General features: G+C 41.9%; 1 protein-coding gene across 1 annotated transcript; it reads left to right on the top strand.

The window, feature by feature from the left end:
- The first annotated feature begins 175 nt into the window (after positions 1-175).
- On the top strand, positions 176-27161 carry TKT (transketolase). The gene is made up of 14 exons (XM_032984234.2): positions 176-398; positions 5403-5520; positions 7115-7228; positions 7907-8004; positions 9654-9845; positions 10668-10786; positions 12471-12664; positions 13267-13431; positions 14701-14857; positions 20209-20339; positions 21683-21766; positions 21945-22038; positions 23677-23799; positions 26857-27161. The coding sequence occupies exons 1-14, from the start codon at positions 292-294 to the stop codon at positions 27042-27044; spliced, it is 1884 nt and encodes a 627-aa protein (XP_032840125.2). The 5' UTR covers positions 176-291; the 3' UTR covers positions 27045-27161.
- Positions 27162-27756: the final 595 nt, after the last annotated feature.

Here is a 27756-nt window from a genome sequence, read left to right as displayed (position 1 = left end):
GACCGCTCCCCCGCGCCTGCCGCGCGGCGGCGGGAAACGGCGCCAATGGCGGCTGCGCGCGGCCCCGGGAGGCCGGCAGGGGGAGCCGGCGGCCCCGCGCGCGCCGACCCCCGCCCCGCCCCTCCGGCGGCGTGCGCGGCGCGGCGGGAGGCGGGGCCGAGAGGCGCGCGCTGCCCGCCTCCCCCCGCCCCGCCCCGCGCCCGGCACGGCTGAGGCGCGGTGCCACAGCCCTCGCGCAGCGCCGCCGCCCACCCCAGCCCCGCTGCCGCCGCGGCCCGTAGCTTCGCCCCCATGGAGGATTACCACAAGCCCGACCAGCAGACCCTGCAGGCCTTGAAAGACACGGCCAACCGGCTCCGCATCAGCTCCATCAAGGCGACGACCGCGGCCGGCTCCGGGTGAGTGAGGCAGGCGGGCTGCGCTCCGGGCATGGCTCCGCGGTGCGCCCGCCCCTCCGGCCGGCCGCGCTCCCGCATCCCCGCGTCGTGCATCCGTTCAGCGGCGAGGCCGAGGCCGAGGCGGGGCGGAGCTGGGCTCCCGCCGCCTAGGGACGCGCCGGTGACCCCACCGAGGGCAGAGCTCCCCCCTCACCCCACCCCGCTTTCCGTTTTCTGACCGTTGAGCGGAACACCGAGTGGGCGGGATGCTGGGGGCCCACCCGTGCCTTCCCGCGGGCGAGCGGGAGGGTTGAGGCGGTGGCGGGGCGGGACGTGCGCTGCGCTGGGATGGGGGAACCCTAGCGCGAGATGTGGGGGGAGAGATGGTATTGCGGGGGTCACGGCCAAATCCCCTGTACTTCCCTCACCCCCGGCACGTCGGGGGCTTCGTGTGAAGCTGCCTGATGTGGAGGTGCTACATCTGGAAATGGCGGCCGTGGGCGAGGAGCGCGGGCGAGGCGTGGGGCTCCCGCGGGCAAAGGCCGCCCCGCCGCGGGCCACGTCGGTCCCCGGAGCGGGCGGGTGTTGTGACTGAGCGGAGAGGCCGGGAATGTTAAGTTGATGCAGGACTGAAAACCAAAGAATTTGTGCCGGAGGCGCAAGCGGTTTCTTTTTCATTTCGTGCCCGTCAGTTGGAACTAATTCTGCACAGAATTTCAAGTGAGCCCAAGTGGGATTATCTGTGAAATGCCCGCGGTCTCAAATGGGCAGTTTATTCAGGCCTCTGGACAGGATTTAGTGTAGGCTCTGATGTGTGCAGATTCCAGGGTTATCCTTTCTTTGATCGTGCTTTACCTATGGAAAAAAATCTCTTCAAACAATCCACTTTTACTCATGTAAAATTAAAGCTGTTTTTTCTGCTTGAATAATACATTTGAGTGCTTTCATATAAAGTGCTGGCCACTTTTTTTTTTTTTTTTTTTTTTTTTATATACCATCTTGCAGTTTTCTCCTTTGGACCTCTTTGAAACTGGCTGTAGTGTTTGGGAGAGCTTTTTCTTTGAATTGCCTTACACTTTCTACCGTGTCTGGCATGGACTACCTCACATGGCTCTTTCTCAAAGCATACAGAAACTGAACTTTACTCGTTCCCTTTGCATACAGCAAATGAAAATGCTGCTTTGGGTCACCCTGTAAAATGGAGTGTTGGGACACAGGGAACCTCTCAGCTAGGCATAAGAGTGGGTTTTTACAAAGTCATAGCTTGTTTGGTCCATTCTGGAGAGAGAAGAATGGGATACCCAGCAATTGCTCTTTTAATTCTTGATTTGTTTCAAAGCTACAGTGTACAGGCAGTATTATATAAGCCTCTGTGAAAATGTAGGTAAGAAAAAATGTGCTAAGTCTACTTAGTAGTCCTTGAGTGTCTAGTGTGTATTTTAAGCGGGCCAGAGATGTATGGTATCAGTTATTTTATATGCAAATAAAATTATTTATCTGTTTTGCCTGATGTGGTATTAAAGAATAAGGATCTTGCTACAGCCTTTGCTTCTTTTCTCTGGTCCATGAAATTCAACAGTAAAACCATTCTCCCCATACTGGTGAAGAAACAGTAAAAGTAGTTTTATTTAAAAAGTAGTAGCTTTTTATTCCTGGTTCATGTATGCCACAATACTGAGTATTTGCAGAAAGGCATTTCATTAATCACTCTAGTTTATTCTAGCACCAGAGTTGTGTAGAGTCTGACATTACACAACCCGATAATGAGCAGATTATGAAAGATGGGCTCTGGAGGGAAGATTCTGTTGATAAGTCATATATTTTCTTAATTAATAAGATTTGGCTACCAAGATCATGGTGTAGTAACGTGCCTAAAAGAAAAAGATGTTCAGTCTGTTGCAGTGTTAGGCAAGTCGCATACGTTTCTAAAACAGACTATGAATGTATTTTCCAAAACTTGAATGAGACAATGAGCTGGTATGCACTAAGAATGTAGAAAAATGTTGGAATACAAGTTAAATTTAAATAGAAGCTTACAGTTAATATAAAACCCCTGTCATTCTTGCATTGACTTTGTTAAGGAAATTTGTGTTTGTTAAATGTGTAGTTTGTAAAACTGAAGGAAATACTTGCAATAAAAGCACTTCAAACAAAACAGGACCTGCCTACTTCTTTGAAGGAAGTAATTTCTGTAAACTGTGGCATATATTACAACACAAGTGGTTCCATGGTAGATCTGACACACCAGTTCTTGCAGTCTTCACTTCTACTAACTTTTGTTAAAAAAGATACAGCCTTTGGCTGGACAAGAGCTAAAAGATCAGGTAGTCTGATGCTGAAGATGTTTAAACATATCACTTTGAGTACTTTAACAGCTGCAGTAGGAAAATTCAGTGAACTGAAAAAAAAAACGTGCTTAAAATGCCTTGGATTTGGAAAAATTTGATTAAGTTAGTTGTAAAGATTGAATGTACTTGCTTTTGGGCGTGGAAGAAGTTTTTCTTTTAGATAAGTAGGGCAGACATTTTAATCAAAACTGGTAGAGTCTCTTTTGTAGCTAATGATAAATTTATGCAGTTTTGAAACAGTGCCTGGCTTCCTAGAATTAGATGGTTAAATTCTTAAAAGTGGAAGTTGCAAGAGTTTCTTAAGAGGCTGTTAAGTTTCATAACATGTGGTATGATCATTTATTGCAAATTATTTTCTCCTTCAATTTTTTAGCTTTTGTCTTTCACTCAGTATTCCATTTTAACATTCAACCACTCTTTAGTTGAAATGTGTAGACAGAGCTAATATAAATTGATGCAGAGTAATTAAAAAAATCCCACAAAACTACGTTAGAGTAATTATTTTACTCTTGATTTGTGTGGATCCAGGATTTCAGTGGTCTAATGTACTTTGGTTTGTTTTCCTACTAGATGGCTATATTTCAAAGTTAAGGCAGTTCTTCAGTAGAAGCTCTTTGGCAGAGAAGCATGTTAATGGGACCACCACTGTGAAGTTCCAGTTTGTTTGTCAGTCAGGAACAAAATGCGGAAGATTGTGTGAGAATAGTGGCAATGACTTACTGTTGTTTTTTTCTCTACTTGTAGAAGTAATCCAAATACACTTTGCTTAGCTTAACAATGAATTCTTTTAACAGAACTTATTAGAAAAGTAGGAGCTAACAGAAGGCCTGTAGATGCAGCTAAGATGGCTATATTTAAAGAAAATTGTGTAGTGAATTTTAGAATGATTTCTGGTATCTTATATGTAGTTAAATTTGGGGTAATTTCTGTTAGTAGGAAGTAATTTCATTACCCTGTAGTTTTAACCAAATATTTATATTAAAAAAAATCAGGTAATTTATTAAATTTTTTTACCTTTTTTTTTATTTCCACATGCTATCATTTTAGGTTGTTTAAAACTTTTTTTACCGAGACCAGGAGTTCATAGAAGTATGGTTAAGTATAAAATTAATAAAATTAAAGGAATGAAAGCTTTAAACAAGCATGTAAGGCTTATTGATTAACTCAAACACATAAATATTTACTAATATGTTTGAACCATGGTTTACAGCTAATTATTTTGGTTCCCTGTGTGAGTACTTACTAAGGGATGGACACTAACCGTAATTCATATATTGCTAGTGTTTTGCATGTTTTTATTCTCTTATCACAGCGCTATTGGGGATGTTGGGTGGGAAGGTTTATTACTACCTGAAGAGAATATTCTGATTAAAGTTCTAATGAAAGTGTTGTCTAATCCTAACATGCATGGTAAATGTACATGTGGGAAACAAAATGTGACACTTTCATAGTAAGTTTGTTCTGTTTTACAAGTAGAGTCAAATATTTTAAGAGTATCTTGTTAAAGATGAAAAATAAATGTTGGTAGAAGAGAAAGTGAGGTGAAACTGCAGGTTATTTTCAAAGCCGATGCAGATTTCTGTAGCCATAACGTTCTTACTTTTCATCACTCACTTTCTGGTACTTCAGTAGCAACCACTGATGTTGACAATGATCCTGTTTACACCATTGAAATCTGAAAAATGCTACTTTCTGCACTCAATAAAGGTTTTTAAAGAGCCTCTTTGCTTGTTGGTACTATAATGGCTTCTGAAATGTGCCTGTGTATTTCTAAGGCAAGTTATGGTTGAAGTATTAATTTGTGCTGCTGTTGAAAGTCATTGCAAAAGTCGTCCCAGATAGTTCAATGGGAGAGACTATCCCAGATACTTATAAGTGTTTGATAAACCAACTAGCTCAATATTTCAAACTGTTACAGATGTAAATGTGGAAAGTGTTGGTTCCTCTTAGCCAAAGATTAAGCAAATTAGTATTTTACAGTGTGTATCTGGGTGTTTACTGGACACAGTTAATTTCTGTGTCCAATTTCCATAGAAGATGAACTAAAAGAATTGTGTTATTTAATACCCTCTTTAGAAATCAGAATTCTAGTTCTATCAGCTCTGACATGGTAAAATAAAATGGTACCTATGTTATACAGTTATAAATGGTCCAGAACTTTCTGCAAAAGTTAATCTTGCATTACCAATCCCTGCCTGTGCAATGGGGCCTGAACAGGTCCTGATGCCATGGTTTTAATTCCTTCATTCTGTGAGTGGCCATATTACTGTGGAAAGCTGTCTTTGTTTCCTCTCCATCAGTGCGAATTTCTGCCATCAGATAAATCAGTAGAGTATGATATCAGGCACAGGGTCATACTGCTTCCTGTGCTTCACAGTCAATGATTAGGGTTGTGTTCCTTGGCATGAAGAACAGAGAACTCTAAAAGATATGTTCTTGAGTTGTCATCAGGGTCTATCTTTTAATACCCACTTCAGCTAGACAAGAAGGCTCCCTTTGTCTCAAAGTATAACTAATTGGCATTGGGGGGAATGGTAGATGGGGTGGGTTATCAAAAACACTTAAGACTGTATTTTAATGCTGAGGAGTAGGGGACTGGTAAAGTGATGTTTTAAAGATATGGTCCTGAGCAAACAATAATAAGAAGTGGTAATCTTGGATTTGTCTTGACTTGTAGCCACCCTACATCATGTTGCAGTGCAGCAGAGATCATGTCTGTGCTGTTTTTCCATACCATGAGGTACAAAGTGCAAGATCCCAGAAACGCCAGCAACGACCGCTTTGTTCTTTCAAAGGTAAAATAAAAACTGTTATGCTATACTGTTGCAGTATGCCTGTAAAGAGCTGTCTGTCTGTAAACTAAATTTCATTGTCTTCCTTGACTTCTGCATAGATGCAAGCATAAGTAAGGATAAGTCTGTTGGAAATATTTGAGAGCTTGGAATTTGTATACTTCAGAAAGACAAATAAAGGCTGATTAAGTTGTAGCATAACTAAAAAATAATTTAAAAGTATCTGTATAATGTGTCTTGATAAGTCTTAACTTCACTGTGGTAAGTTGTTCTAATATTAAATAATAGATGTTATTATATTGTTTATAAAATCTATCAAGAAGTATTAACATCCATTTTATTTTGGCATAACCGATTTTCTAATGAGTAAGTCACAGCTAGTTTTCGTGCTCTACTTGTTAAATGCAGCCATGCTGTTATGCCTGCAGTCACATCACGATGTGCACTAATTACTGTCAGCTTTTCAGGGAGCATTATATGAAATAGTTACAGTCGGTTAGTGGGTAGTTTGCAGTTCTTCTGTGCTAGTATGATATTAAAGTCAGTACTGCTTGTGAAGCCACTGTGGTTCAGAAAACACATAAACCCACAGTCTGGACTGGCCGTTAGTGTTTCTATCCCCTTTTGCACTGTGCCCTTGCAAATCACAGGGACATTTCAATCATATCACATAAAGGCAGTTGAGGGGCCTGCAGAAAACATAATGATGTAAAAAATGGCACGTGAAGTACTCCAGTGAGGCAGGTTCCATCTCCGAGCAGTATTTCCTCACATAGTGGCTTACAGTAATGCTGCGTAGTTGATGGTGTATTATATCCTTGCATATAATTGTTGCCAATTCTGATTGCCATTTGGAAATAAGTAGTTGGATGAGAAGCAAGCAGCTAATGTGAGGTCGTAAAGCAGTAAGAGAGAGTGACTTCTTCATGTTTGCTTTAACTCTTTGTAATTAATCAGGATTTCTGCCCAGAGTTGCTAAATGACTTCAAACCTCTGCACATGCTTTTTTGACTCCTAATGACTACACGGTTGGAAGATGACTGCTACTTTGCAGTTGTCTAGTTGGACCTAGTTGCAAGGATCTGAGTGTAGAAAGCTTAAAATTTTGCCTGTTGTCACTCACTACATCTTACCTTGAATACATATGTATTGAAGAAGTTATAATGGAAAAACACTCATCCATCTCCTTACTAGTGAACAGTTCTCTGTTCTTGAATGTGGTACCTAAGCAAATTGAATCAAGGTTTTTTTAATTTGGATATCAAAACTACTTTTTGGAATTGGACCTGCATGTCCGAGAGAGACCTTCTTACTTTTCCACGTTGATTTTCTTGAGGACATTCTAAATAGTCCTCGAGAGTGCTGCAGTCTTTCTGTCTTAACTGTAGTCAGCTATCTGGGATGCTCTATGCAGGCGCATGGGGGACTTGGAAACAAGCATCAGTGTGAGTGTTACATTGTAAGTGTTTTATAACTCAGTGCCTACTTAGTGGACATAAGAACCTGATTCCAGGGTTTGTCAGCTTTGTAGAATTTTGCCTTGATACTAGGATATTGTGAAACTTGCATTTCATTTAAAATTTATGTTTCTCTCTAGGGTCATGCAGCACCGATTTTATATTCTGTTTGGGCAGAGGCTGGCTTTCTACAAGAATCAGAATTACTGAACTTGAGGAAAATTGATTCTGTCTTAGAAGGACACCCAGTACCAGTGAGTGCTCATAGCCTTTGATATAAGGTGGTGTTTTCTGTAAAACAAGAAGTACACGTATTTTGCAGCAATGCTTGGTTGCCAGCTACAGTGCAGGAAAGATAAAGACTTTTAAGAAGGATGATGATATTTATGGCTTCACAACTGAATCAGTGTCTGCATTTGAATAAGCATGTAAAAATGGTTTTTGTTGTTGTAGTGAAGTTCCCCTACAGTTCTGTATGTCAATATTTTCCATTTTAAAAAGGTTTATGTAAAGTTCCAGCATGGCTTTTTTTTTGTCCTTTAAGAAGCTTTGGGGTCTTTCAAGAGTTTATATCCAGTTTGGTCACCTCATTGGTCTTTCCATTCCCAACCAGTTGTTTCAATTAATTATTTTTTTTTTTACACAAAATCATCAGTTCTTAACTGTTGCTATCCAAGGCATAGCTGAGAAATTTTTGAGCCATTGGTACCATTCCTTCTCAGAGAGTCTAGTTAGCTTGTGACACTGATCATCAAGGTACGTGCATTGCAGGGAGAGAAGGGGAACAGGGCAGGATTTGGAGGGACTCGCACTGTATTGTTATAGCCGAGAAGCTGAATTTTTATGTATATTTATATATTATTGTATCTTCTATCACTAGAATTTAGTTCCTCTGTTTCTTAACTGTAAAATAATTGTCTTTTTATCCTCAGAGACAAGCATTCACTGATGTGGCTACTGGATCCCTTGGTCAGGGTCTTGGTGCTGCATGTGGAATGGCATACACTGGCAAATTCTTTGACAGAGCCAGGTAATTCCATCTTCGTATTTCATAATTATAGGCTTTCAATGGGAATATTTTGTGAAAATAAATTATATTCTTATCTCAATGAGGAAAAATCCCACTTCCTTTATTCTTTCATTTCAAATTCAGGTTTTAAATGATAGATTACTAGCCTGATAATTACAAAGCCATTGCCAGTGAAACTGCCAAGGATTTAAAGATTAGCAAGAATTAGTGCATACGTGTGTTCCATTTGTAACCTGACAGCATTGCAAGGTGATGCTCCTGAACAGAGAAAACAGTAAATGGTTGGAGCAGCCTCTGACTTCCAGAGAGTTATTGATAGCCATTTTGAGACTGCTGTGTGTCACCGTAGAAGGAAGATGCAAACTAGAGATGCGTCTGTTCAGAGTCAGATGATAAATAACGGAGAACATGTATCTAGATAAGGAACTGTTACGGTCAATAATAGCACCATTCAATCATAAAGTAAGGCTTCAAAATGTTATCAGAAAGGCACTTGCTTCCATAGAGACAAAAATGACTGCTTCTGCCATTTGTTCTGTGCACAAGAGAAGTAGATGTCTAAAGGCAAATCTCTATGAGGAGGAAAATAGCCTGATGTAGTTGATATATTTTATGTGACAGTTCTAGTACATTCGAGCATAGGCTGCCCAGTTAATGTGCCCTACACTTCACTAGCTTGAAATCATTTCTATGAAAGATGACTTGCTGATTTTAATTGAGTTTAGCAGATAGTACGTGTGGAAAAAAATATAACCAGTGCTTCCATGACAGAAGAAAAAGGTGGTCTTGCATATGCAGTACTGGGGAGCAGCTTATGTGGAAGGAGTTCAGATTTAGCTGAAGGCGGGTGGAATTCAGATCACAAGTCTGTTACAGCTTAATATCTGGTAAAAAAAAATTTGCTAACAGCCATCTTGGTTATTTGGTTTTAAAATTATGTATTTAAAGACTAATTTGCTATTATTTTTAAAATTTTAATAAGTTATAAACATTTATAAAGCTTTGTCATCCAAAAAAGAGAGTGGTCATAAAAGAAAAATACAGCAGCTGAATTCTGTAGAGATCAGGCAGTACTCCTGCTAAATGAGTTTTACCTAAATAAAAAGCTTCAGTGTTTGGCGAAATAGTCTCGAAAGTCATATCATGCTGATTATCTTTTTCATGATTTCTGAATTTGGTTATGCGACATGCTTTAATCCATGCTTTAGTCCATCCCCCAATTTATAGTTTCCTAAAATTAAATTATTGGCTGTCCTTCCAGAGAGTATATGGTAGGAATGAGGAAGCAGACAGTAACCTTTCATGCATTGTTAGTGATCTTGCTGAGTCACAGTGACAGTGTTTAATGGGCCTGTTCATTCAAGCCTTGCAATAAGAGGCTTAAAACCTGTTTTTTTTGAGACAAAGTTTTGAAAAAGAGTACAGCATTTTTCATCTTTTTTTTTTTCATGTGTAACAGCTCAAAAGTATTTTAATTCAATTTGTTGAAGGTTACATAAGGTTATATGAGGTGAATGCACTGAGCAATGGGAGTTGAGTTTTCGATAGAAAAAGCGGTGAATTCTCACTATGAATTGTTAGTAGGGTTTTGCTTTTGATTTAATTGTGCTCAACTTAAATGATACTTTTTTTTTTTTTTAATCTTTTAGCTATCGAGTGTATTGTCTGCTTGGAGATGGAGAGTTATCCGAAGGCTCTGTTTGGGAGGCAATGGCCTTCGCTGGGTTTTACAAGCTTGATAATCTCGTTGCTATATTTGATGTTAACCGTCTTGGACAAAGTGACCCAGCCCCTCTGCAGCATCATGTTGAAATTTATCAGAAGCGCTGTGAAGCCTTTGGGTATGTGATTGGAAGAAGCTCAGTATAGTCTCCCACAGGAGACTATGTTTTATTTGCTTTTCAGAATTTTTGAAATGAGCTTTCAGCTCTGAAGGATACCATCACCTAGAAGGGCGGTCTTTCATAATGCCTGATATTGGTAATCTTTATTGGTATGACAGGAATATTAAAAGTGGCAGAATTTTTTTTTAGAGGAAAAATAAAAAGTCTGCTTACTCAGATAAATTTGTTAGAGGATCTTAAAGGAGTTTTTATCATATTAAGTACAGATTTTATAACTCTTTGTGTGACCAAATGTAATGTCATACTAAGTAGATCAGAAAAAATTGCATGGAAACCATTATTCCTAAGAGATTTCTTGTGTTGGCTTACATTTAGTTTAGAATTGTATGCTTCTATGTAGATGCAAAAATACGTGATAAAAAACTGACAGATACAGTAGCAGCCATGCAAATTATGATGGAGCATTTTTATTGTTTTAATGAACTTTCATTGTCAGTTTTTTAATATTTTCTTGATGTTTGATTTGCTCTTGTGATTAAAAATAGCTACTATGTCTGAAGAAATGCAGGATAACTTAGTTATCTGTGGGCTGTGAATTTTGCTAGTAGCTGTTAATCCCTCTGTGACTCTTTGTGTTGTAAAAAAGGGAATATGATATTTTATGATCTCAAATGAATGCTAATTCATGTTTCTGTGATACTTTGGGTCTCTTAAAAAGACACTGCATTGGAGTTAATATTCATTATTGTTATTGCTAACTACCAGAGAGTGTCACATGCTGAAACCCTTTAGAAACAGTTGATCTGTTTGTGTACTTAGCTGGCATGCTATCATTGTTGATGGACACAGCGTGGAGGAACTTTGCAAAGCCTTTGGCCAGGCCAAACATCAGCCAACAGCTATCATTGCAAAGACTTTTAAAGGCAAAGGCATATCAGGTAATTAAACCTCTATTGCTTTACATATACATGTGTATATAATAATATGTACATAGCACTGCAATAAAGGTGTAATCATTAAGAAATACAGACATTTAATGTTTCATACATTAGGAGACAGTTTGTATCCTGTCAGCTTTTTGACTTGATCATACTACCATACAATCTGAAAACTCAGGATTTCACCCGTTTGGTTTTTTCCTTGTTGCCTTTTGTTATGGAGGACATTAGATTGATGTTTCATTGGAACAGACAAAGATGTGGCTCTCAGTTCATCACATTATCCAGCAAGGTGAGGTTCCATGTTGACTGAGCTTCTACAGATCCCCAGTTGCAGAGCAGGATTTCCTTTGCTGTCAGCTGTACTTGAGTTGTTACTCTTTAAAAAGTCTTTTCTAGTCTGGAAGACGGCCAGAGCAGGGGGGAACATTGGACCATATGACTTGGTCTTGAAAATTGCCCTAGCAAAAGAAGGCAACCTCCTTGGCTTGCTCTTGATCCCTAAAGTCACAGAGACTACTCTTGAGAAGGGACTAACTTTGTCACAGAAGCTCCCTGTGTTGCGGATAACTGGGCCTGCTTGTTGCTAGCCAGGCAGCAGAAATGCATAGAAAATGAGGAGGGTTTCTGCATTTACGGTTTTGACAAAGCTGCGTGAGGCATGATACATAAGCTACCTTGTCTAACTACAGGTTATTTCATATGATCTTATCTGTAGGATACAGTGGTCCATAGAAATTATTTTATAGGTTAGCAACAGTTTGAATTTTGGAGTTTGCAGTGCCTCCGAGATCCTTTTGTAGTTTTCACATCGTGTGAGACTTACCTAAATGTCATTGGGACAGATGTACGGGTGACACATTTGAGCAAGGGCATGCAGAAGCTCTTTCAAACTCGCTATACTTCTCAACAGTATTAGTGCTAAGAAAATTATTTTGATTCTTGCAAGTGAGATGTGTGCTAGCTATGGAGCATTGCATCCACAGAATGGAGTAAATGCATATTCAGTGTGACAGGGGTTGCCATGATTCTGTTCAGCTACAGCTTGTAGCAGTACTCAGTGAGTTTGTTTTTCTAATCAGATAAATACTAGTAACAGGAGTGAATATCTTCATTCCTGTCCATTGAATAAGCAAGCAAAATTCTTTACTCTTAATGACTTAGTGAAAAGCAGCATATCAACCAGCGAGGTAATTTTGCTGTTAGTGCTGGGTGCACAAAGATAAGAGTCATCAGAAGCTATTAAAATAAAGCTGTAAAATGTCAGGTCTTGTTTGAATTAGATGGCTTGGTTAACTGTTGTTTGAAACTTAGCTGAATTGGTTATTTAGGCCTAACTGTTGAAATTTCATGTTAACTGTTTGCACTGATTTACTGTTTACTTCTTGCCAGACTTCCAGACCAGGTCTTTCAGATGCCAATTTAAAAAAACGATTTCTGCAGGAATTTCGTCACTAGTTTGGAATATATGGAATTTGACTATTTCTCTTATATATTTAAACATGTCTGTCTTAATGCAGTTGAATTCTATCATAAGTGTTTACAGTGGGAATAATAAGGATCTTCTTCCTTGGAAGACTATACTAGACTGTCATACTCCACTTCTATCTGGGTGAAATCTGCAGCTAAAAACTTAAATAGTTTTTATAATTTTCTTATTTGCAATGTAATTTTAAATACACAGGTGTTGAAGATAAGGAAAGCTGGCATGGAAAGCCCCTTCCAAAAAACATGGCTGAACAAGTAATTCAGGAAATAGATGACAAAATCCAAAATAAGAAAAAGCTTTCTCCAGCCCTACCAGAAGAAGATGCACCTGTAGTAAATATTAGAAACATTAAGATGCCATCTCCACCAACTTACAAAGTGGGAGAAAAGGTACTCCCCATTTCACTGTTTGTCAGTTATCTTTGAAGTGTGAGACTCTACTGGATGGCAGGAGGTTTTGTGTTATCCGTTGCCACAATTTCAACTACCCACCTCTTCTCTCCTATTTTGAGTATCCTGGTAAACACCTACCTCTGTGGTGTGACACATAGACATTCAACTCACTGGGTATTGAAAGAATATATTAAAATATAAAGACTCAAATCACTCTTCATTTCATGATCATTATCCATTATCCAAACTATTTTATGTATATTTAAAATCAGAGAAACTCAATGAAGTTCAGTGAATTTCCATGATTGGAAACCAAGATTTTCAAATTTTCCAAGCTTGATTGGTAGGGAGTTGCCAGTTTCAGCACAGATATGTGTCCTGATGCCTCACTGTATTTGTTTGTTTGTTTATTTCTTTACTCTTCTGCCACTGTTCTCATAGGTACTTTTGATATTGCTAACATTTAAAATATTTTTGGTTGTGTTTTTTTTTTCTTTTTAATCGTATGTGCATGCACTCATGGAAAAACAAGAAAATGGAAAAAAGAAATCTTCGGGAAACAAAGTTATAACATTACTGCTATGTTTTTCTTTTCCTAGTGGGCTACCCGCAAAGCTTATGGTGTTGCACTTGCAAAACTGGGCCACGCTAATGATCGGGTGATTGCTTTGGATGGAGACACCAAGAACTCCACCTTCTCAGAGCTTTTTAAGAAAGAACATCCCAGTCGATACATTGAATGCTACATTGCTGAACAGAACATGGTAACTGGTCTCTTAGTTTTATGAAATACTGGTATTACACAGCAGGATCTGAGACCATTCAGTCTGAACCTTCAGAGAGTGGAGCTTTAATATTTGCTTTTCGTATGTGTATTCATGGATAATTAATTTGACTTGCTCGCTTCTTAGGGGAAAACTAGGCTATTGCAAAAGCTTAAAATACAATACAACAGGAATTCTTCTAATCATTCTTTTCTAAATCCCCCTCTTTTTTGATTCTTATTTTATGATCATATTGTCTGCGTTTCAGCAGCACACAAGGCAACGTGTAAACAAGAGTAATACTTTCTGCAGTGTGATTTGTAGAGATTTAACTCTGAAAAGACTTTTTAGGGTGGTGGTTTGTTCTTTTCTTCAAGAAATAGAATGTCACAACATGACAATGAGTTCTAGGCTAGACTGGTGTATAAAGATGAGGACAAAGAAACAGTAAATTTAACCTGATGACATTTTGTACAGAAAGGACTAAAGTAATTTGGTATCTTGTCTGTTTGACTGAGTCTTCAGTTGCCACCTATATGGGTTCACTGAAGCAAATGAAATTAAAAAGACAAATTCAGGCAGAAGTTTGTTGTTGTCTTTAAAGATTTATAACCAAAGAACTCATGGACTCTCTTGCAAATTTTGAACTAGGGCAGTTTCATGAGCTTGAGTCAGGCATTTTGAATTTACATCAGCTAAGGACAAATTTGCCATGAAGAGCAGGCCAATTTCTGTGTAAAATAAATGTATGGTGTAATTGTAGCAATAAAAAATTTAAGGGCCTTGTTCTGATTTCCATCTTGCTGAAGAAGAGCCCTTTTAATAAATGCCAGACCAAATAACACATGTAAATCCATTCCCACTTAGTTATGATAATTTTTGTCTGCTGGAGATAGTAAAACCATGTCCTTTGGACTGAAAGCGTAAGCCTTTGATCCAGGAAAAGAAAGAGGGGGATAAGTCTGAAAACTCTGTGAATGACTGCTTGGAGCAGATAAAGAAAAGAAGCTGCCAGTGAGGATCAACAATAACAGCTAGCAGTTGAGGCAAGGAGTAGAGGAGATGCTGGAGAATAGATACTGGGAGAGTGAGTTGTCTCCTTTCCGTTTTGGAAAGGCCAACAGTTAGGAGCAGGACTGGACAGAGATTTTGAATCTGCATTGAGAGCTTCTTGCTAAAGTTTTATGGTAGGAAGTCCCACAGGTGATCTCTTGGAAACAGTTGTTAAATGGGGAATTCACTGTTCTTGTACAATCTCCCTCTTTCCAGGTGAGCATTGCAGTTGGTTGTGCTACTCGTGACAGAACTGTTGCTTTTGCCAGCACCTTTGCTACCTTCTTCACACGGGCGTTTGACCAGATCCGCATGGCTGCCATCTCCGAGAGTAACATCAATCTCTGTGGTTCGCACTGCGGTGTTTCTATTGGTAAGGGCAGCCTTGGCTTATTTACCAGCAATTCCCTTTCATTCAGTGATAAGTGTCTAGCAGTCAAACTGATAACGCTTTGTGGAGACAATCAGTAATAGAGCTGTGATGGTATAACAGTGCCACCATTTAGAGGAAGAAGTCATACTTGCAATTGACTTTTATCAGACACATTGTTGTATTTAGAAAGAAAGATTTCAAGCCTTCATCAGTTCATCTGCTTTTTTCTCTTTTATCAGTTTGTCCTAGGGCTTTTCCCTACCAGCTTTTCTACTCTACAAGTATAGAGTAATATAAAGGGATTGGATTGAAAGTGAGGAGCTTAGGTTCCTTTCCGTCTTTGCAGTTGATGTCCTCTGTGATACAGTTGTGTACTTACTGTACCGTTATTTCCCAGTCCCTAAAATGAGAATCTAATGATACTTTTTCTTGCATAGATGCTCTTGTCCACCAGTCTCAAAAGCACTTACAAGGGATAAATGTTTTTGGTTTATTCTGCCTTTGAAGATCACAGATTTGAAATAATTGCCTCAACTTATCCCACTATTTCTTACTACTGGAGCAGTTAATGTGTGGATTAAAAAACCCCAAAACCTCAAAGTACTAGTGGAACAAGCAACTGTGACGCTGTTATGTAATTCAGGAAATTGAATCATAGAATCACGGAATAGTTTGTGTTGGAAGACACCTTTAAGGCCCATCTAGTTCCAACCCCCCCCTTCTGTTGGCAGGAGCATCTTCAACTAGACCAGGTTGCTTAGAGCCCCGTCCAACCTGGTCTTGAATGTTTCCAGGGAAGGGGCATCTATCACCCCTCTGGACAACCTGTACCAGTGTCTCACCACTCTCCATGTAAAAAAGTTTCTTTCTTGTATCTAATCTAAATCTACCCTCTTTCAGTTTAAAAACATTACTCCTTGTTCTGTCACAACAGGCACTGCTAAAAAGTTTGTCCCCATATTCCTTATAAGCTCCCCTTTAAGCACTGCAAGGCCGCGCTAAGGTCTCCCCAGACCCTTCTCTTCTCCCGGCTGAACCCCCCCAGCTCTCTCAGCCTGTCCCCATGCGGGAGCTGCTCCAGCCCCCTGAGCATCTTCGTGGCCTCCTCTGGCCCCACTCGAGCAGCTCCGTGTCCTTCTGCTGTTGGGGGCCCCCGAGCTGGCCCCAGCACTGCAGGGGGGTCTCCCCAGAGCGGAGCAGAGGGGGAGAATCCCCTCCCTGGCCCTGCTGCCCCCCCTGCTCTGGCTGCAGCCCAGGGTGCAGCTGGCTTTCTGGGCTGGGAGCGCACATTGTCGGCTCATGTCCACCTTTTCATCCACCAGTACCCCCAAGTCCTGCTCTGCAGAGCTGCTCTCAAACCCTTCATCCCCCAGCCTGTATTGGTACAAGGGGTTGCCCCAAGCCAGGTGTAGGTCCTTGTACTTGGCCTTGTTGAACCTCATGAAGTTCACACAGGCCCACTTCTCAAGCTTGTCCAAGTCCCTCTGAATGGCGTCCTGTCCCTTAGGTGTGTCAACCGCACCACTCAGCTTGATGTCATCTGCAAATCTGCTGAGGGTGCACTTGATCCCACTGTCTGTGTCACTGATGAAGATATTAAACAGTACCAGTGCCAGTACAGACCCCTGAGACACACCACTTGTCACCAATCTCCATCTGGACATTCAGCTGTTGACCCACTACCCTCTGGATGCGACCATCCAACCAATTCCTCATCCACCAAGTGGTCCATCTATCAAATCTATATCTCTCCAATTGAGAGCGAAGGATGTTGTGGGGGACCGTGTCAAAGGCCGTACAGAAGTCCAGATAGATGACATCTGTAGCATTGCCTTGTCCACTGATGTAGTCACTCCATCACAGAAGGCCTCTAGGTTGGTCAGGCAGGACTTACCCTTGGTGAAGCCATGCTGGTTGTCTTGAATCACCCTCCCTGTCCTCCATGTGCCTCAGCATAGCTTCTAGGAGGATCTGTTCCATGATCTTCCCAGGCACAGAGGTGAGGCTGACAGGTTGGTAGTTCCCAGGGTCCTCCTTTCTACACTTTTTGAAAATGGGTGCAATGTTTCCCTTTTTCCAGTCACCAAGGACTTCACCTGACTGCCATGACTTTTCAAATATAATGGAGAGTGGCTTGGTAAATACCTCAGACAATTCCCTCAGGACTCTGGGATGCATCTAGTCGGGTCCCGTAGACTTAAGTACGTTCAGATTCCTCAGGTGGCCACGAGCCTGATCTTCTTTTACAGTGGGAAGGACTTTGCTTCCCCAGTCCCTGTCTTGCAGTCCGTCCACTCAAGAATTGTGGGAAGAGAGGATGCCAGAGAGGACTGAGGCAAAAGATTTCTTGAGTACCTCAGCCTTTTGCTTGTCTGTTGTTCTCAGTTTGCCAGTCCTACTCATTGGGGTGGGTACACTTTGCCCTTCATTTCTGGCTGACATACCTGTAAGAAGCCCTTCTTACTACTCTTTGCATCCCTTGCCAAGTTTAGGTCCATCTGTGCCTTGGCCTTCCTGACCCCCTCCCTACACAGCCCCTGGCTTCTCTTCGTAAGACTTCAAACGTGCTGTGGTGTAGCCAGCACGTCTCAGAGCAGCAGGCTGAGGGCCCTCACTAGCAGTACCTTCTCTGGTCTTCCCTTCCCATCATAACTGTTTGGTACGTGTCAGATCATATTGGGGTTTGATTTTGGTTTGAGGGAGGAAGGGAGTTTTTGTTTTTTAATGAAATGCATAGACATCACCCAAGAAAACAGGAGCAGACTTGCATACCAAGAAGGAAAATGCCTGTAGACATTCATGCTTGAAAAACTACTAGGTATTTACAAGGGAAAAGAAGGGGAGAGCTGACAGGGGTAGTAAATTAAGGCGCTCTGCATGCATCAGTTTTTCAGTTGATTTAATAGCTTTAGCTAGCAGTGTGGTCTGGAGGAGGGTTGGGGGTTTTTTTTTGTTTAAAGCAATATATAAACCTGTAATATTTATAAAGATTTTAAAATGCTTCAGAGATGTGTGTAGTCTCATCTAGAACCTCAAGCTTTACCTGCAGCAGTATAGAGTATGTTGTAATAGTGGAGACTGTAAGTAGAGTATATCAGATTATGGCTTGTGTATGTCATTAACGGAGGGATTCTATTACAAGCCTCTTTTCTTTTTAAAATCAGTCTTCCCACCTCATCATTCAATCCAGTTTAAGTCTTCTAGCAAGCAGCAAAGGGTGTTGGTGCAAAAGCCAATCAGCTTTGGTCTTTGCTCATTTAAGAAGATAAAACTCCTTTGGGTTACCTGAATTGTCTCCTAGAACTACACTTCCAAGTTTCAATTTTCAGCACTTGAAATGTTCTGCTGGGAGCTGTGATTGTGAAGTGCATACTTAAATTTATAAAGTTGTTTGAGTTACAAATCTGATTCAGGCCTCGACTTTGATTTTCAAAACAGAATTTGAACCCAAAGTTTTGCAACCAAGTTTTAAAAGAAAGTAATTCAGAGAAATCCTTTATCAGTTAGAAAATTCAATTTTAAATTGAAGGGTATGAATTAAGTATACTTCCTATTAGGACTTTGGGCCTGCATGGCATTCAGAACCCTAACTGGATCTGTGGTGAAAATTGAAGTTTTATGTATGCAGTTCTAGGTAGACGGGGCTTCTGCTGCATTGAAATTTGGACCCATTAAATTTATAAGAAATAACTATCAAAATGACCTTCTGAACTTGTACTAAGTTCAGTCCTAGACCAATAGTTCCTGATGGACCAAAACATCTAATGAAACATTAAATAAGTTGTCAAGGTCATAAGAGAATAATGGAAAACATGTGCTTTCCAAATTGAACGTACAGGGAAAGGAATCATAGTGTACATGTGTCAAAAATAGAAATGCCAGTTGTTTAGATAACCAGTTTTATATTCTAGTTACTGTTCATATTAAGCACTCACATTTTTTTTATTAAGCTATAAATGTAGGGTTCGCAGATATAATTGAAAATTGCTCTCTTGGTCTGCATTAACTCTAAAACCACATAAATAGGGATTTTCATAAAGATTCACTAGAGGCCAAACTCACCTTAATGCTAGTATGTAAATTACTAGTATGAGCTGTGAATGCTGGCATTATTGGCACCGTGATTGCAAACGTAGGACAATCATGAATACTCTCTTGACCTCAGGTAAGATTCTGATTCAGGTACCTGTTAGCTTTGTTCTTCATAATTTCACTTTTCTTTTATGTATACATTGTGTGGGCGCCTTTCAGGAAAAGAAGCTGCCCACTGAGATCCCAGTCATTCAGTCAGAGTGCATACAGATTTAGAAACTGTGATGTTGAGAATTTTTTTCATGTCATGACTTGAAAAGCCAAGATGCTCCCTTTTCCTGGTTCGTGCTTACTTTAATGTATAGTGGCAGAGTTCAATGATTGATTTCTTTAACATGTTTAAAGTTCTTCAGAGTTTTGTGCTGCTCTTACGAAAATACTCTCCTCCTTCCTCGTGAACTCGTCCTTCTTGAGTAACAGGTAGTGGGTGCATGTGGGAAGGCTTATTGCCCTGTTTCTGCTCTGCAGGCTGTGGCATGACTGGGCTCAGAACTCTTTGCATGGTTAGTCTGGAACAGTGTCATTCCCAGAGCACCGTTGCATAAGGTCATTGGGGGCGGGGGGTGTTGCAGTAGTTGTTTAACTGTGGAAAATCATGGCATCCAGCACATATTCTGGCTACCAATTCTTTTTTATAGATCTGCAGTTTACCATAAGGCGCTTGAGTTGTTAGAATTAAGAACACGGATGCCCTATTGCTCTTTTAAAGACTTTTTACAGTATAGAAGAATACATACCCTTCATTTAATCTTGAAGTGAGCCTAAGAATTTGAGAGTAGTTGTATCAAATGTACTCTCCATTTCTGATGGAACACATGCAATTCTCCTTTCACATTTCCAGCAGTTTAAATCTAGAGGAACACTATTGATAAGTACAAATTTCACTTGTGCACCTTCAGTACCTGTAAATTTGAAGATGCTCAGATACCTTGTGACCCTCTTTCTGTACCTGTACCCTTCCTGCTTTGGTTGCCTTCCTTTTGTATTGTTTTATTGTTATACTTTATTTTATACTTTTTCTTTTTAACCCCAGTTCTCTTTCTTTTTAGTCTCTTTCTATCTTTATTTACTGTTTAGATGGTTCCAAGTTTAAGGAGAAGATGATTCTTTTCTCAAGCAGGTAGACTTGCATGTCCTGTGTGTGCCTGATTTTATCCTTGGTTTTTTTTTTTCTGGTTTACATTGAACTTCACTGCTATTTTGAGTGATTGTCAGAAATGTGCGCTTATTCTTTTGTAATCCTGGATTAATTCTTTTAGGTGAGGATGGGCCATCTCAGATGGGACTGGAGGATCTGTGCATGTTCCGAGCTATTCCCAATGCCACTGTGTTTTATCCTAGTGATGCTGTAGCTACTGAAAAAGCAGTGGAAATAGCTGCCAACACCAAGGTTTGCAAGATAGTATTTCTGAGCCAGAGCATAATTTATTTTTTTTACTAGTTTTGTTGCTTCTGGCATGTTTCTTGCATGTCTCTACCCACATAAATTCTTTCAAAGGCCCCAGCATGGCAGTGGGATGTTTTCTTTGCATGGAAAGGTTGCAGACATTCTGTCCAGGCTAGTGCAGAATGAACAGTCTGGAATGCTGTGGGCCAGATTTGGGGAGATGTAAATGATTGCACAAAGATTTGCAGCTTGGGTCTAAATTGGCTTAGAAATAAGGGCAAGTGTAACTCTTGTTGGTCTTCAGCAAACTTAGAGAAAGTACACTCCTCGTGTGGTATCTCTGGGGTCAAAGTTGAAGATGGATATGGAAAGTTATATTTATCATGAGGATTTTGATCATCAAGCTCAGGAGTCAGGTCCTCTGTTAGTCTAAGACAGTCTACACCTTTTGGAGATACTGAGAGCTGGTGCTTATACTGATTGACAGTCTCAGTTGGCATCTTCTGCTCCTCTGTTGCCAGTGATGGATTGCAGTTAAATTGGCCTGTGGCTGAAGATGACTAAGACTTCCCATGGGGCTGTGACAGAGTTCTTGATCTCCTTTCCCTTCAGCTAATTTGACACAATAATAGTCAGACATCATTGGTAGCACTGGGTCGGACCATCTCCTTTATTGGTATTTCTTTTGGTTGCCATAGGAGTTTACCTTGGGAAAAGAGCAAAAAATCTGAAAAATTTCTGTCATGCTAGTACAGTTTTTAAGTGAAGGAGTGTGGAAATTTGGTATGTAACAAATGTGATGAGTGGTTTATGAAAAAAAGATGGGGGGAGGGAGGGAAAGGAGTGTAAGGTAGTGTGAGGGAGAGATTAGATTTAAGTACTGGTTTGTTGCTTCTTTTGGAAGGGCATCTGAGCATTAACTGATGGAAAGCATTTTTCCTTGCTTTCAGCTTAGCATTTCTTCTTCAGCTTTAAAGTTGCTAGAGTAAATTTGCATGTGTATGGCAAAGTTCTAAGATTCTAATTAACTTGAGTAGGATTCTCCATTTCCAGAATAGAACAAAAGAGAAATAAAGATCTTGGAATCAGAAGGCAAATTGTAAGTTAGCAGGATGCTCTAAGAGGAGGTTAACTGTGTTGTAATGTCTGAAACAACCAGCTATTGAAAAAGGACTAATGGGAATTGAGGAGAGTTTACTCTGTAGAACCAGAGGTAACACAGAGGGGTGAAAACCAGACAAATAGAAAAAGTGATTTTGCTGGGGTTTTTTTTCATATGGTTTAAAAATTAGAATGTCAACACCTTTCTGGTTTTGTAACTTATAACATGTTTACTTCGGAAACAGGGCATTTGTTTCATAAGAACTAGTCGTCCTGAAAATCCCATCATTTACAACAACAACGAGGATTTCCATATTGGACAGGCAAAGGTAACTATTGCCCAGATAAACAGAATCAGACAAAATATGCAAAGTTCCTCTTGTAAAAACCCTTTTCCCTTTAAAGCATTCCAGTGCCAAAGATTTACCTTTTTAATAAAATCTCCAGAAAAGTTAGAAATATCAGTAAGATTTATTGTTAAAAATACATGGAAATATTTTCTTGCAGGTGATTCTGAAGAGTAAGGATGACCAAGTGACTGTGATTGGAGCAGGAGTCACTCTGCATGAGGCTCTGGCTGCAGCAGAGCAGCTGAGAAAAGGTGATCAGATTATGGGGGTTTTTCTTTCCTTTTGTATCATTTAACACAGCAAAGAAATCAACACCACTCAGCCTACCTGCTCACTCTTTGTACTGGTAAATGTTAATTAAAATGTTACAGACAGCTAGTCACCTGTTAAGCTGATATAGTGCAACATAGTATATTATCTGCCAATCTTGCCAAATTGGGTAGGTTTTAGTTAACTTAGCAACATTAGTAGCCGTGAAAATTGCCAAACTGCTCAGATCAAAGTCTCCTTAGAGTTGCTAATCTTAGAGGAAGCGTGTTCCTGACGTGTTGTCTGGGCAGGCAGGGGCACCAACACAATAGAATGCCATCAGGCTGGGGCCAGTTAACAAAACACAGCTTGTCAGCCGAGCCACAGCAACTGTGTGTGCTCTTACACAGGGCTGCTGGCATGCAGTGCCTTTCTGTAGATAAGGTTGGGTTTTTTCTGTAGATAACTTGGGTTTTTGAATGGCTGTATCTACTTTAACTAGCATGGGAGGCAGTAGTTCTACGATAGTGCTCAGGCACACTGACATCTCACAGTGAAGATAAAAATTCTTCAATGAAATGAGAAAAAAGGCGCCAAAAATCCATCTGTGAGGCAGAAGCCTGTGCCCAGGAAGAGATTACAAATAGTAAGAGATAATACAATTAATGCTGCCTGTGGCTTATGGGTAGCTTTGTACGCTGTGTCTGTGGACAGATACTTTGTCATGACCTCGAGCCATCGGGCTTAGGACACTGTGAAAGTTGTATTTTCAGAACTATTGTTACTTTTCTGTATTTACCATGCTTTGTGACGCTCTGCTGATCTTCAAAGTGTGAATAACCAGCTATGGAGAGATAATCCCTTAGTGTAGAGGCAGTGTCTAATACCTAAAATATATTGGCCACTAAAGAGCCTTCAAAATAACACAGAGCTTCTTTATTTGTGATTAGAGTTGACTCAGTGTTTGGCTTGCCAAGGTCAGACAAAACCTCATGTAATTTGCTATTCTTTATAAACAATCACCATTTGTATGTAGCTTTAACAAGCGATCTGGGCCTGCCTTACGATGACAGGACACATTCTGGTTTTGATGTCAACCTTGAGGGTGCCATAATCAGGGCGGGGGCAGTTGAAACAGGCATACCTGGTAGGTGGGCAGCCTGCAATGAAGATTTCAGAATGCTACAGACTGAAGAAGCAAGAGGAAATTGTGCTTGACAGTAAAGTTAAAGGTGAAATAAAGGTCTGGGGAAAAAAAATGTGATTGGCAGTCTGAATAAGAAGGATTTCCTGGTGACTAGATGCTGCTCTTGCCTGTGGGAAGGCCAGTTAGGTTACTGTTTGCTGATGGGCACTCCTAGTGACCTTGAGTCACTCATCCAAGGCTTTTCTGCCTCAAGAGTTTTGTCTGTGAAATGGATGGGTATTACTATCTCACAAGGTGCATGAAGAAAGAATACATATGAAAATTAGGGTTTGTTGTGTTCTGTGGTAGACAAGCCATAGGTGCAGATATCTGGGAGTTAGTGTAGACGGTTTTCACAATGTCTCTGAAAGATCACAGGGGGCTGCCTGTACTACTTGTGTTATCTTGCATTCTCCAGACGCATGTTGCAAATCATTTCATTCTGTTTCTGCAGAAAAAATCTTCATCCGTGTGATCGATCCCTTCACTATAAAGCCCCTGGATAAGAAGACAATACTTGAAAACGCAAGAGCAACCAAGGGCAGAATCATCACTGTTGAGGACCATTACCATGAAGGTGAGAAGGTCTGGGAGGTCACAGCCCACACAGTTGTTCCCCAGGGGTTGGAAGCTCAAAGCTTCTCCTGACCTGAGAGAGAAGTATGGGACCTGATGCTGTCGTTCAGTTAAAGCAAAGGAGAGGTTTTAGCCTTTTTCATTGCTGTTACAAATATAAGATGACACTGAGGGTTGAAAGTTTCCTAAAATATAATGGGTTTATCAGAGCTGCCTTTCTGATTAACTTGGACTTGTGTGTCCTCCTGTATGCTTGGTCCAAGTGAAGTCTTGATTCATTTGTGCCCAGTGAAATTGTAAATTCCAGCTGTGGTGCAGTGCTTTTGCCTTATGGCTTTACAGCAGCTGCTCTGTGGTTTGTTTAATTTCAAGAGAGATCATTGCTGTGCAGGCTTTTGCTGTGCAAGTTTTCCCTGTGTGCAAAAGCTTGACTCTAGGTTGCTTGAAATCAGATGGTTTATGACTGTGTCCACAGTCCCTCTGGGATAAATTCCTCTCTCTTTCTTCTCCACTACTATAAAAGAGCAGATCAGGGTCTGTGAAGAGCGACAGCACTTTGCATCCTCACTGGACTCTCTTTTGTTCCTTCATTTCACTTGCTTACAGGCCATTTCAGGATTCTGTTGCTGGTATATGGTCCTGTTCTTAAACTAGGGTAAAAAGTGTATGATGCATGCAGGAAGGAATTTCTAAGATGATTCCCAAGTAAATCTTGAGGTAGAATGCTTCTTGGGGGAAGCAGAGTAGTCTCTATAAGACTCCCCCAGCTTCTGTGCCAGGATTTTGTTTAGAATCATAGGATTGTTTAGGTTGGAAAAGACTACTAAGATCATTGAGTCCAACCTTTAACTTAGCACCGCCAAGTCCAGCACTAAATCATGTTCCTTAGTGCCACATCTCTGTGTCTTAAATAGCCCCAGGGATGGTGACTTAACCACTTCCCTGGGCAGCCTGTTCCAATGCTTGACAACCCTTTTGGTGAAGGAATTTTTCCTCATATCCAATCTAAACCTCCCCTGGCACAATTTGAAGCTGTTTTCTCTTGTCCTATCACTTATTACTTGGGGGAAGAGACCATCACCCACCTCATTACAGCCTCCTTTCAGGTAGTTGTAGAGAGCAACAAGGTCTCCCCTCAGCCTCCTTTTCCCCAGGCTAAACACTCTCAGTTCCCTCAGCTGCTCCTCACAGCACTTGTGCTCCAGACCCTCCACCAGCTTCGCTGCCCTTCTCTGAACACACTCCAGCACCTCAGTCTGTGTCTTGCAGTGAGGGGCCCAGAACTGAACCCAGTATTCGAGGTGCAGCCTCCCCAGGGTCGAGTACAGGCGGACGATCGCTGCCCCAGTCCTGCTGGCCACGCTATTGCTGACACAAGCCAGGATGCTGCTGGCCTTCCTGGCCACCTGGGCATGCTGCTGGCTCATATTCGGCTGGCTGTCGACCAACACCCCCACATCCTTTTCTGCTGGGCAGCTTTCCAGCCACTCTGCTCCAAGCCTGCAGCATTACATGGGGTTGTTGTGACCCAGGTGCAGGAGCCAGCACTGAGTCTTGTTGAACCTCATACAACTATCCTCAGCCCATCGATCCAGCCAGTCCAGTTCCCTCTGTAGAGTCTTACTACCCTCACGCAGATCAAAACTCCCACCCAGCTTGGTGTCATCTTCAAACTTACTGAGGGTGCACTCGATCCCCTTGCCCAGATCATTGAGAAAAACATTAAACAGAACTGGCCCCAGTACTGAGCCCTGGGAGCACCACTTGTGACCAGCACCCGGCTGAAGCTAACTCTGTAATCTGCTGCTGCTTGTTTGCACAGGTTTTCAGGGGGTGGCCTATGCACATGTCTGGGGAAGATGAGGCCGTAGGCAAACAGAGCGCAGCTGTTGTGAGTCGTGTGTCAGGCTTGCTCCTCTTGCTGGGAGATGGAGAAATTAGCAGAGGGGCAGCTGCGAACTATGGCATTAGTAGATATCCACTAATAGAAATTATGAGAATATTATCCTACTTTGAGGTGAAGCATCTCTCTTGTCTGTCACCTGAAGTGATCTGGCATTACCGTAAGTGCTGGTTGCACCATGCTTTTGTTCCAGACTATGGATGTTGAAAGCAGCACTGAGCCTCATCATTTTGTAGCTTGTCTTTCAACTCTGGACAAATATGTTACTGCAGATTTTCAAATTGGCAACATGATCACACTCTGAGGTGATGAACATGCGATTTACACTGGCACAGCTTTCTTGGTGTGACACAATCGAGGAAGGTCAAGCGTACACCCATCACAAGCCCTCATCGGGCTGATCTCGCCAGCCGCATCCAGGGCGGTGCCTGGGCGCAGAGGCTGGCTTTGGCTGGGTCAACCGCACCGTGCCCGCAGCTGCGAACAGCCCGGCAGTCCCGGGGGGCAGCACCAAGGTGTCTCTCCTACCGGGGCTCGGAGCAGGTGCTCTCGACACTCGCCCTGTGTCCTCTTCTTCCCGGGGACTCCTGCTTGCAGTGTCCGTCCTGCTGCAACGCAGTTCCCCGCTGCATCCTTGTCCCTGGGAGCGATAGTGATTCAGTCTGAGCGGGGCTCTGAGCAAAGGTTGTGATTCTATTACATAACTCAGAGAGGTGCCCAGCGGCACGGACAGGCGTTGTGAAAAGATGGAGCTCTTAAATGCTGTTGAGATTGGTGGGAATTAAGACTTTCAGCACATTAAGTACACTTGTAAGTACTCCTCAATCTAAATATATTTTTAAACCTGGCTCTTGGTGGCTGATCTGAAGTGGTGAGGGCTTCCTGCAGTTGTGCCCTTGAGACGTATATGGTTCTTACTGCCAATTTGGAAGTACTTCAGCAATGTCAGGCTGGTTGTCCTCAGAATGCCTTTGAAATAGGAAATGGTTTTAATTTCACAAATGGACAACTCAGCCACACGCTGTGACTGGTGTCTCCCATAAGCATGTGAAGTGAGGAGGTAACTGGCATGGACCTTTGGATGAGATGTACTTGCTACCTCTGCGTTGCCTGTGGAAGCACACAGGTGTGTGTTGTGTTTGACTTGTTTTGTAGGTGGCATTGGAGAAGCCGTGTGTGCTGCAGTGGTGGGTGAGCCGGGTATCACAGTCCAGCGCTTGGCTGTATCTCATGTACCACGCAGTGGGAAGTCAGCTGAGCTGCTGAAGATGTTTGGCATCGATAAAGATGCCATTGTGCAAGCTGTTAAGGTGGCAGCGTCCAAATCAAGAAATGCGGAGTAGCTTGAGGCATCCTGCGCTGTGTTACAGAGAAGCAGCGGTCAGAGAAGTACTGTAAGTTTAAGGCAGGCAAAGATGCTTTATGTAGAGAGTTCTAATAAAAATACCAGCTTAAAAAAACTTCTGCTTTTTTAAAATCTCTTTTTTCTCCGTGGGGTTTTGTGCGGTAACATCTGAATGTTCTCAGCCATTGAAAAACCTCCAGGCTATTTACCGGTGTGGGGCTGCACAGCAGGAGCACGTTCTGCTTTGTGACTGACCTCCCCCCACCCCCCCGGGGGTCTGGCTGGGCTGCCCTGCGAGGCTGGGCGGTGTAGCCTCAGGCGAATCGAGTAACTTGTTCAATGTTTGGTCCAACTGACTGCTGCAGATGATTGAAATAATTTCTTGAAGTTCTCCCCTCGCTGCCAGCAGAGTTCACTGGCTGCTCTGCTGGACAGACACGTTGGGCGGTGCAAAGCAGGAGCGTGTATTGCGGGGGGAGGGCTCCTCCTCTCCGCGTTGCCCCCAGCCCGCTGGGACCAGAGCTGAGAAGGAAGCAGCGGCGGTTCAAGTGGCGGGAGATGTACCAGGTCCTGGGGAACCAAGGGGGAGGTGGAGGCCCAGCAGGGCTGCGGGAGGAGGGGCTTGCTGGGCCCTCCGTGAGCACGGGCTGGTAGAAGGAGGATGAAACTCGTCCCAGGAACGTGTGGTTTGGAATGCTTGGCTTGGCTGG

This window comes from Tyto alba, unplaced genomic scaffold (assembly GCF_018691265.1).
Source record: "Tyto alba isolate M040663 unplaced genomic scaffold, T.alba_DEE_v4.0 Super-Scaffold_3, whole genome shotgun sequence".
NCBI classification, from domain to species: Eukaryota; Metazoa; Chordata; class Aves; order Strigiformes; family Tytonidae; genus Tyto; species Tyto alba.
This window is presented reverse-complemented; position numbering and strand designations above follow the sequence as displayed.

What these genes read in the sequence shown, in the direction of transcription:
- TKT (XM_032984234.2), top strand. Translation starts at nt 292, where the DNA reads ATGGAGGATTACCACAAGCCCGACCAGCAGACCCTGCAGGCCTTGAAA. An exon ending in GCACTGCGGTGTTTCTATTG is followed by an intron (nt 14,858 to 20,208) that starts GTAAGGGCAGCC and finishes TAATTCTTTTAG; the next exon opens with GTGAGGATGGGCCATCTCAG. An exon ending in TCCATATTGGACAGGCAAAG is followed by an intron (nt 21,767 to 21,944) that starts GTAACTATTGCC and finishes ATTTTCTTGCAG; the next exon opens with GTGATTCTGAAGAGTAAGGA.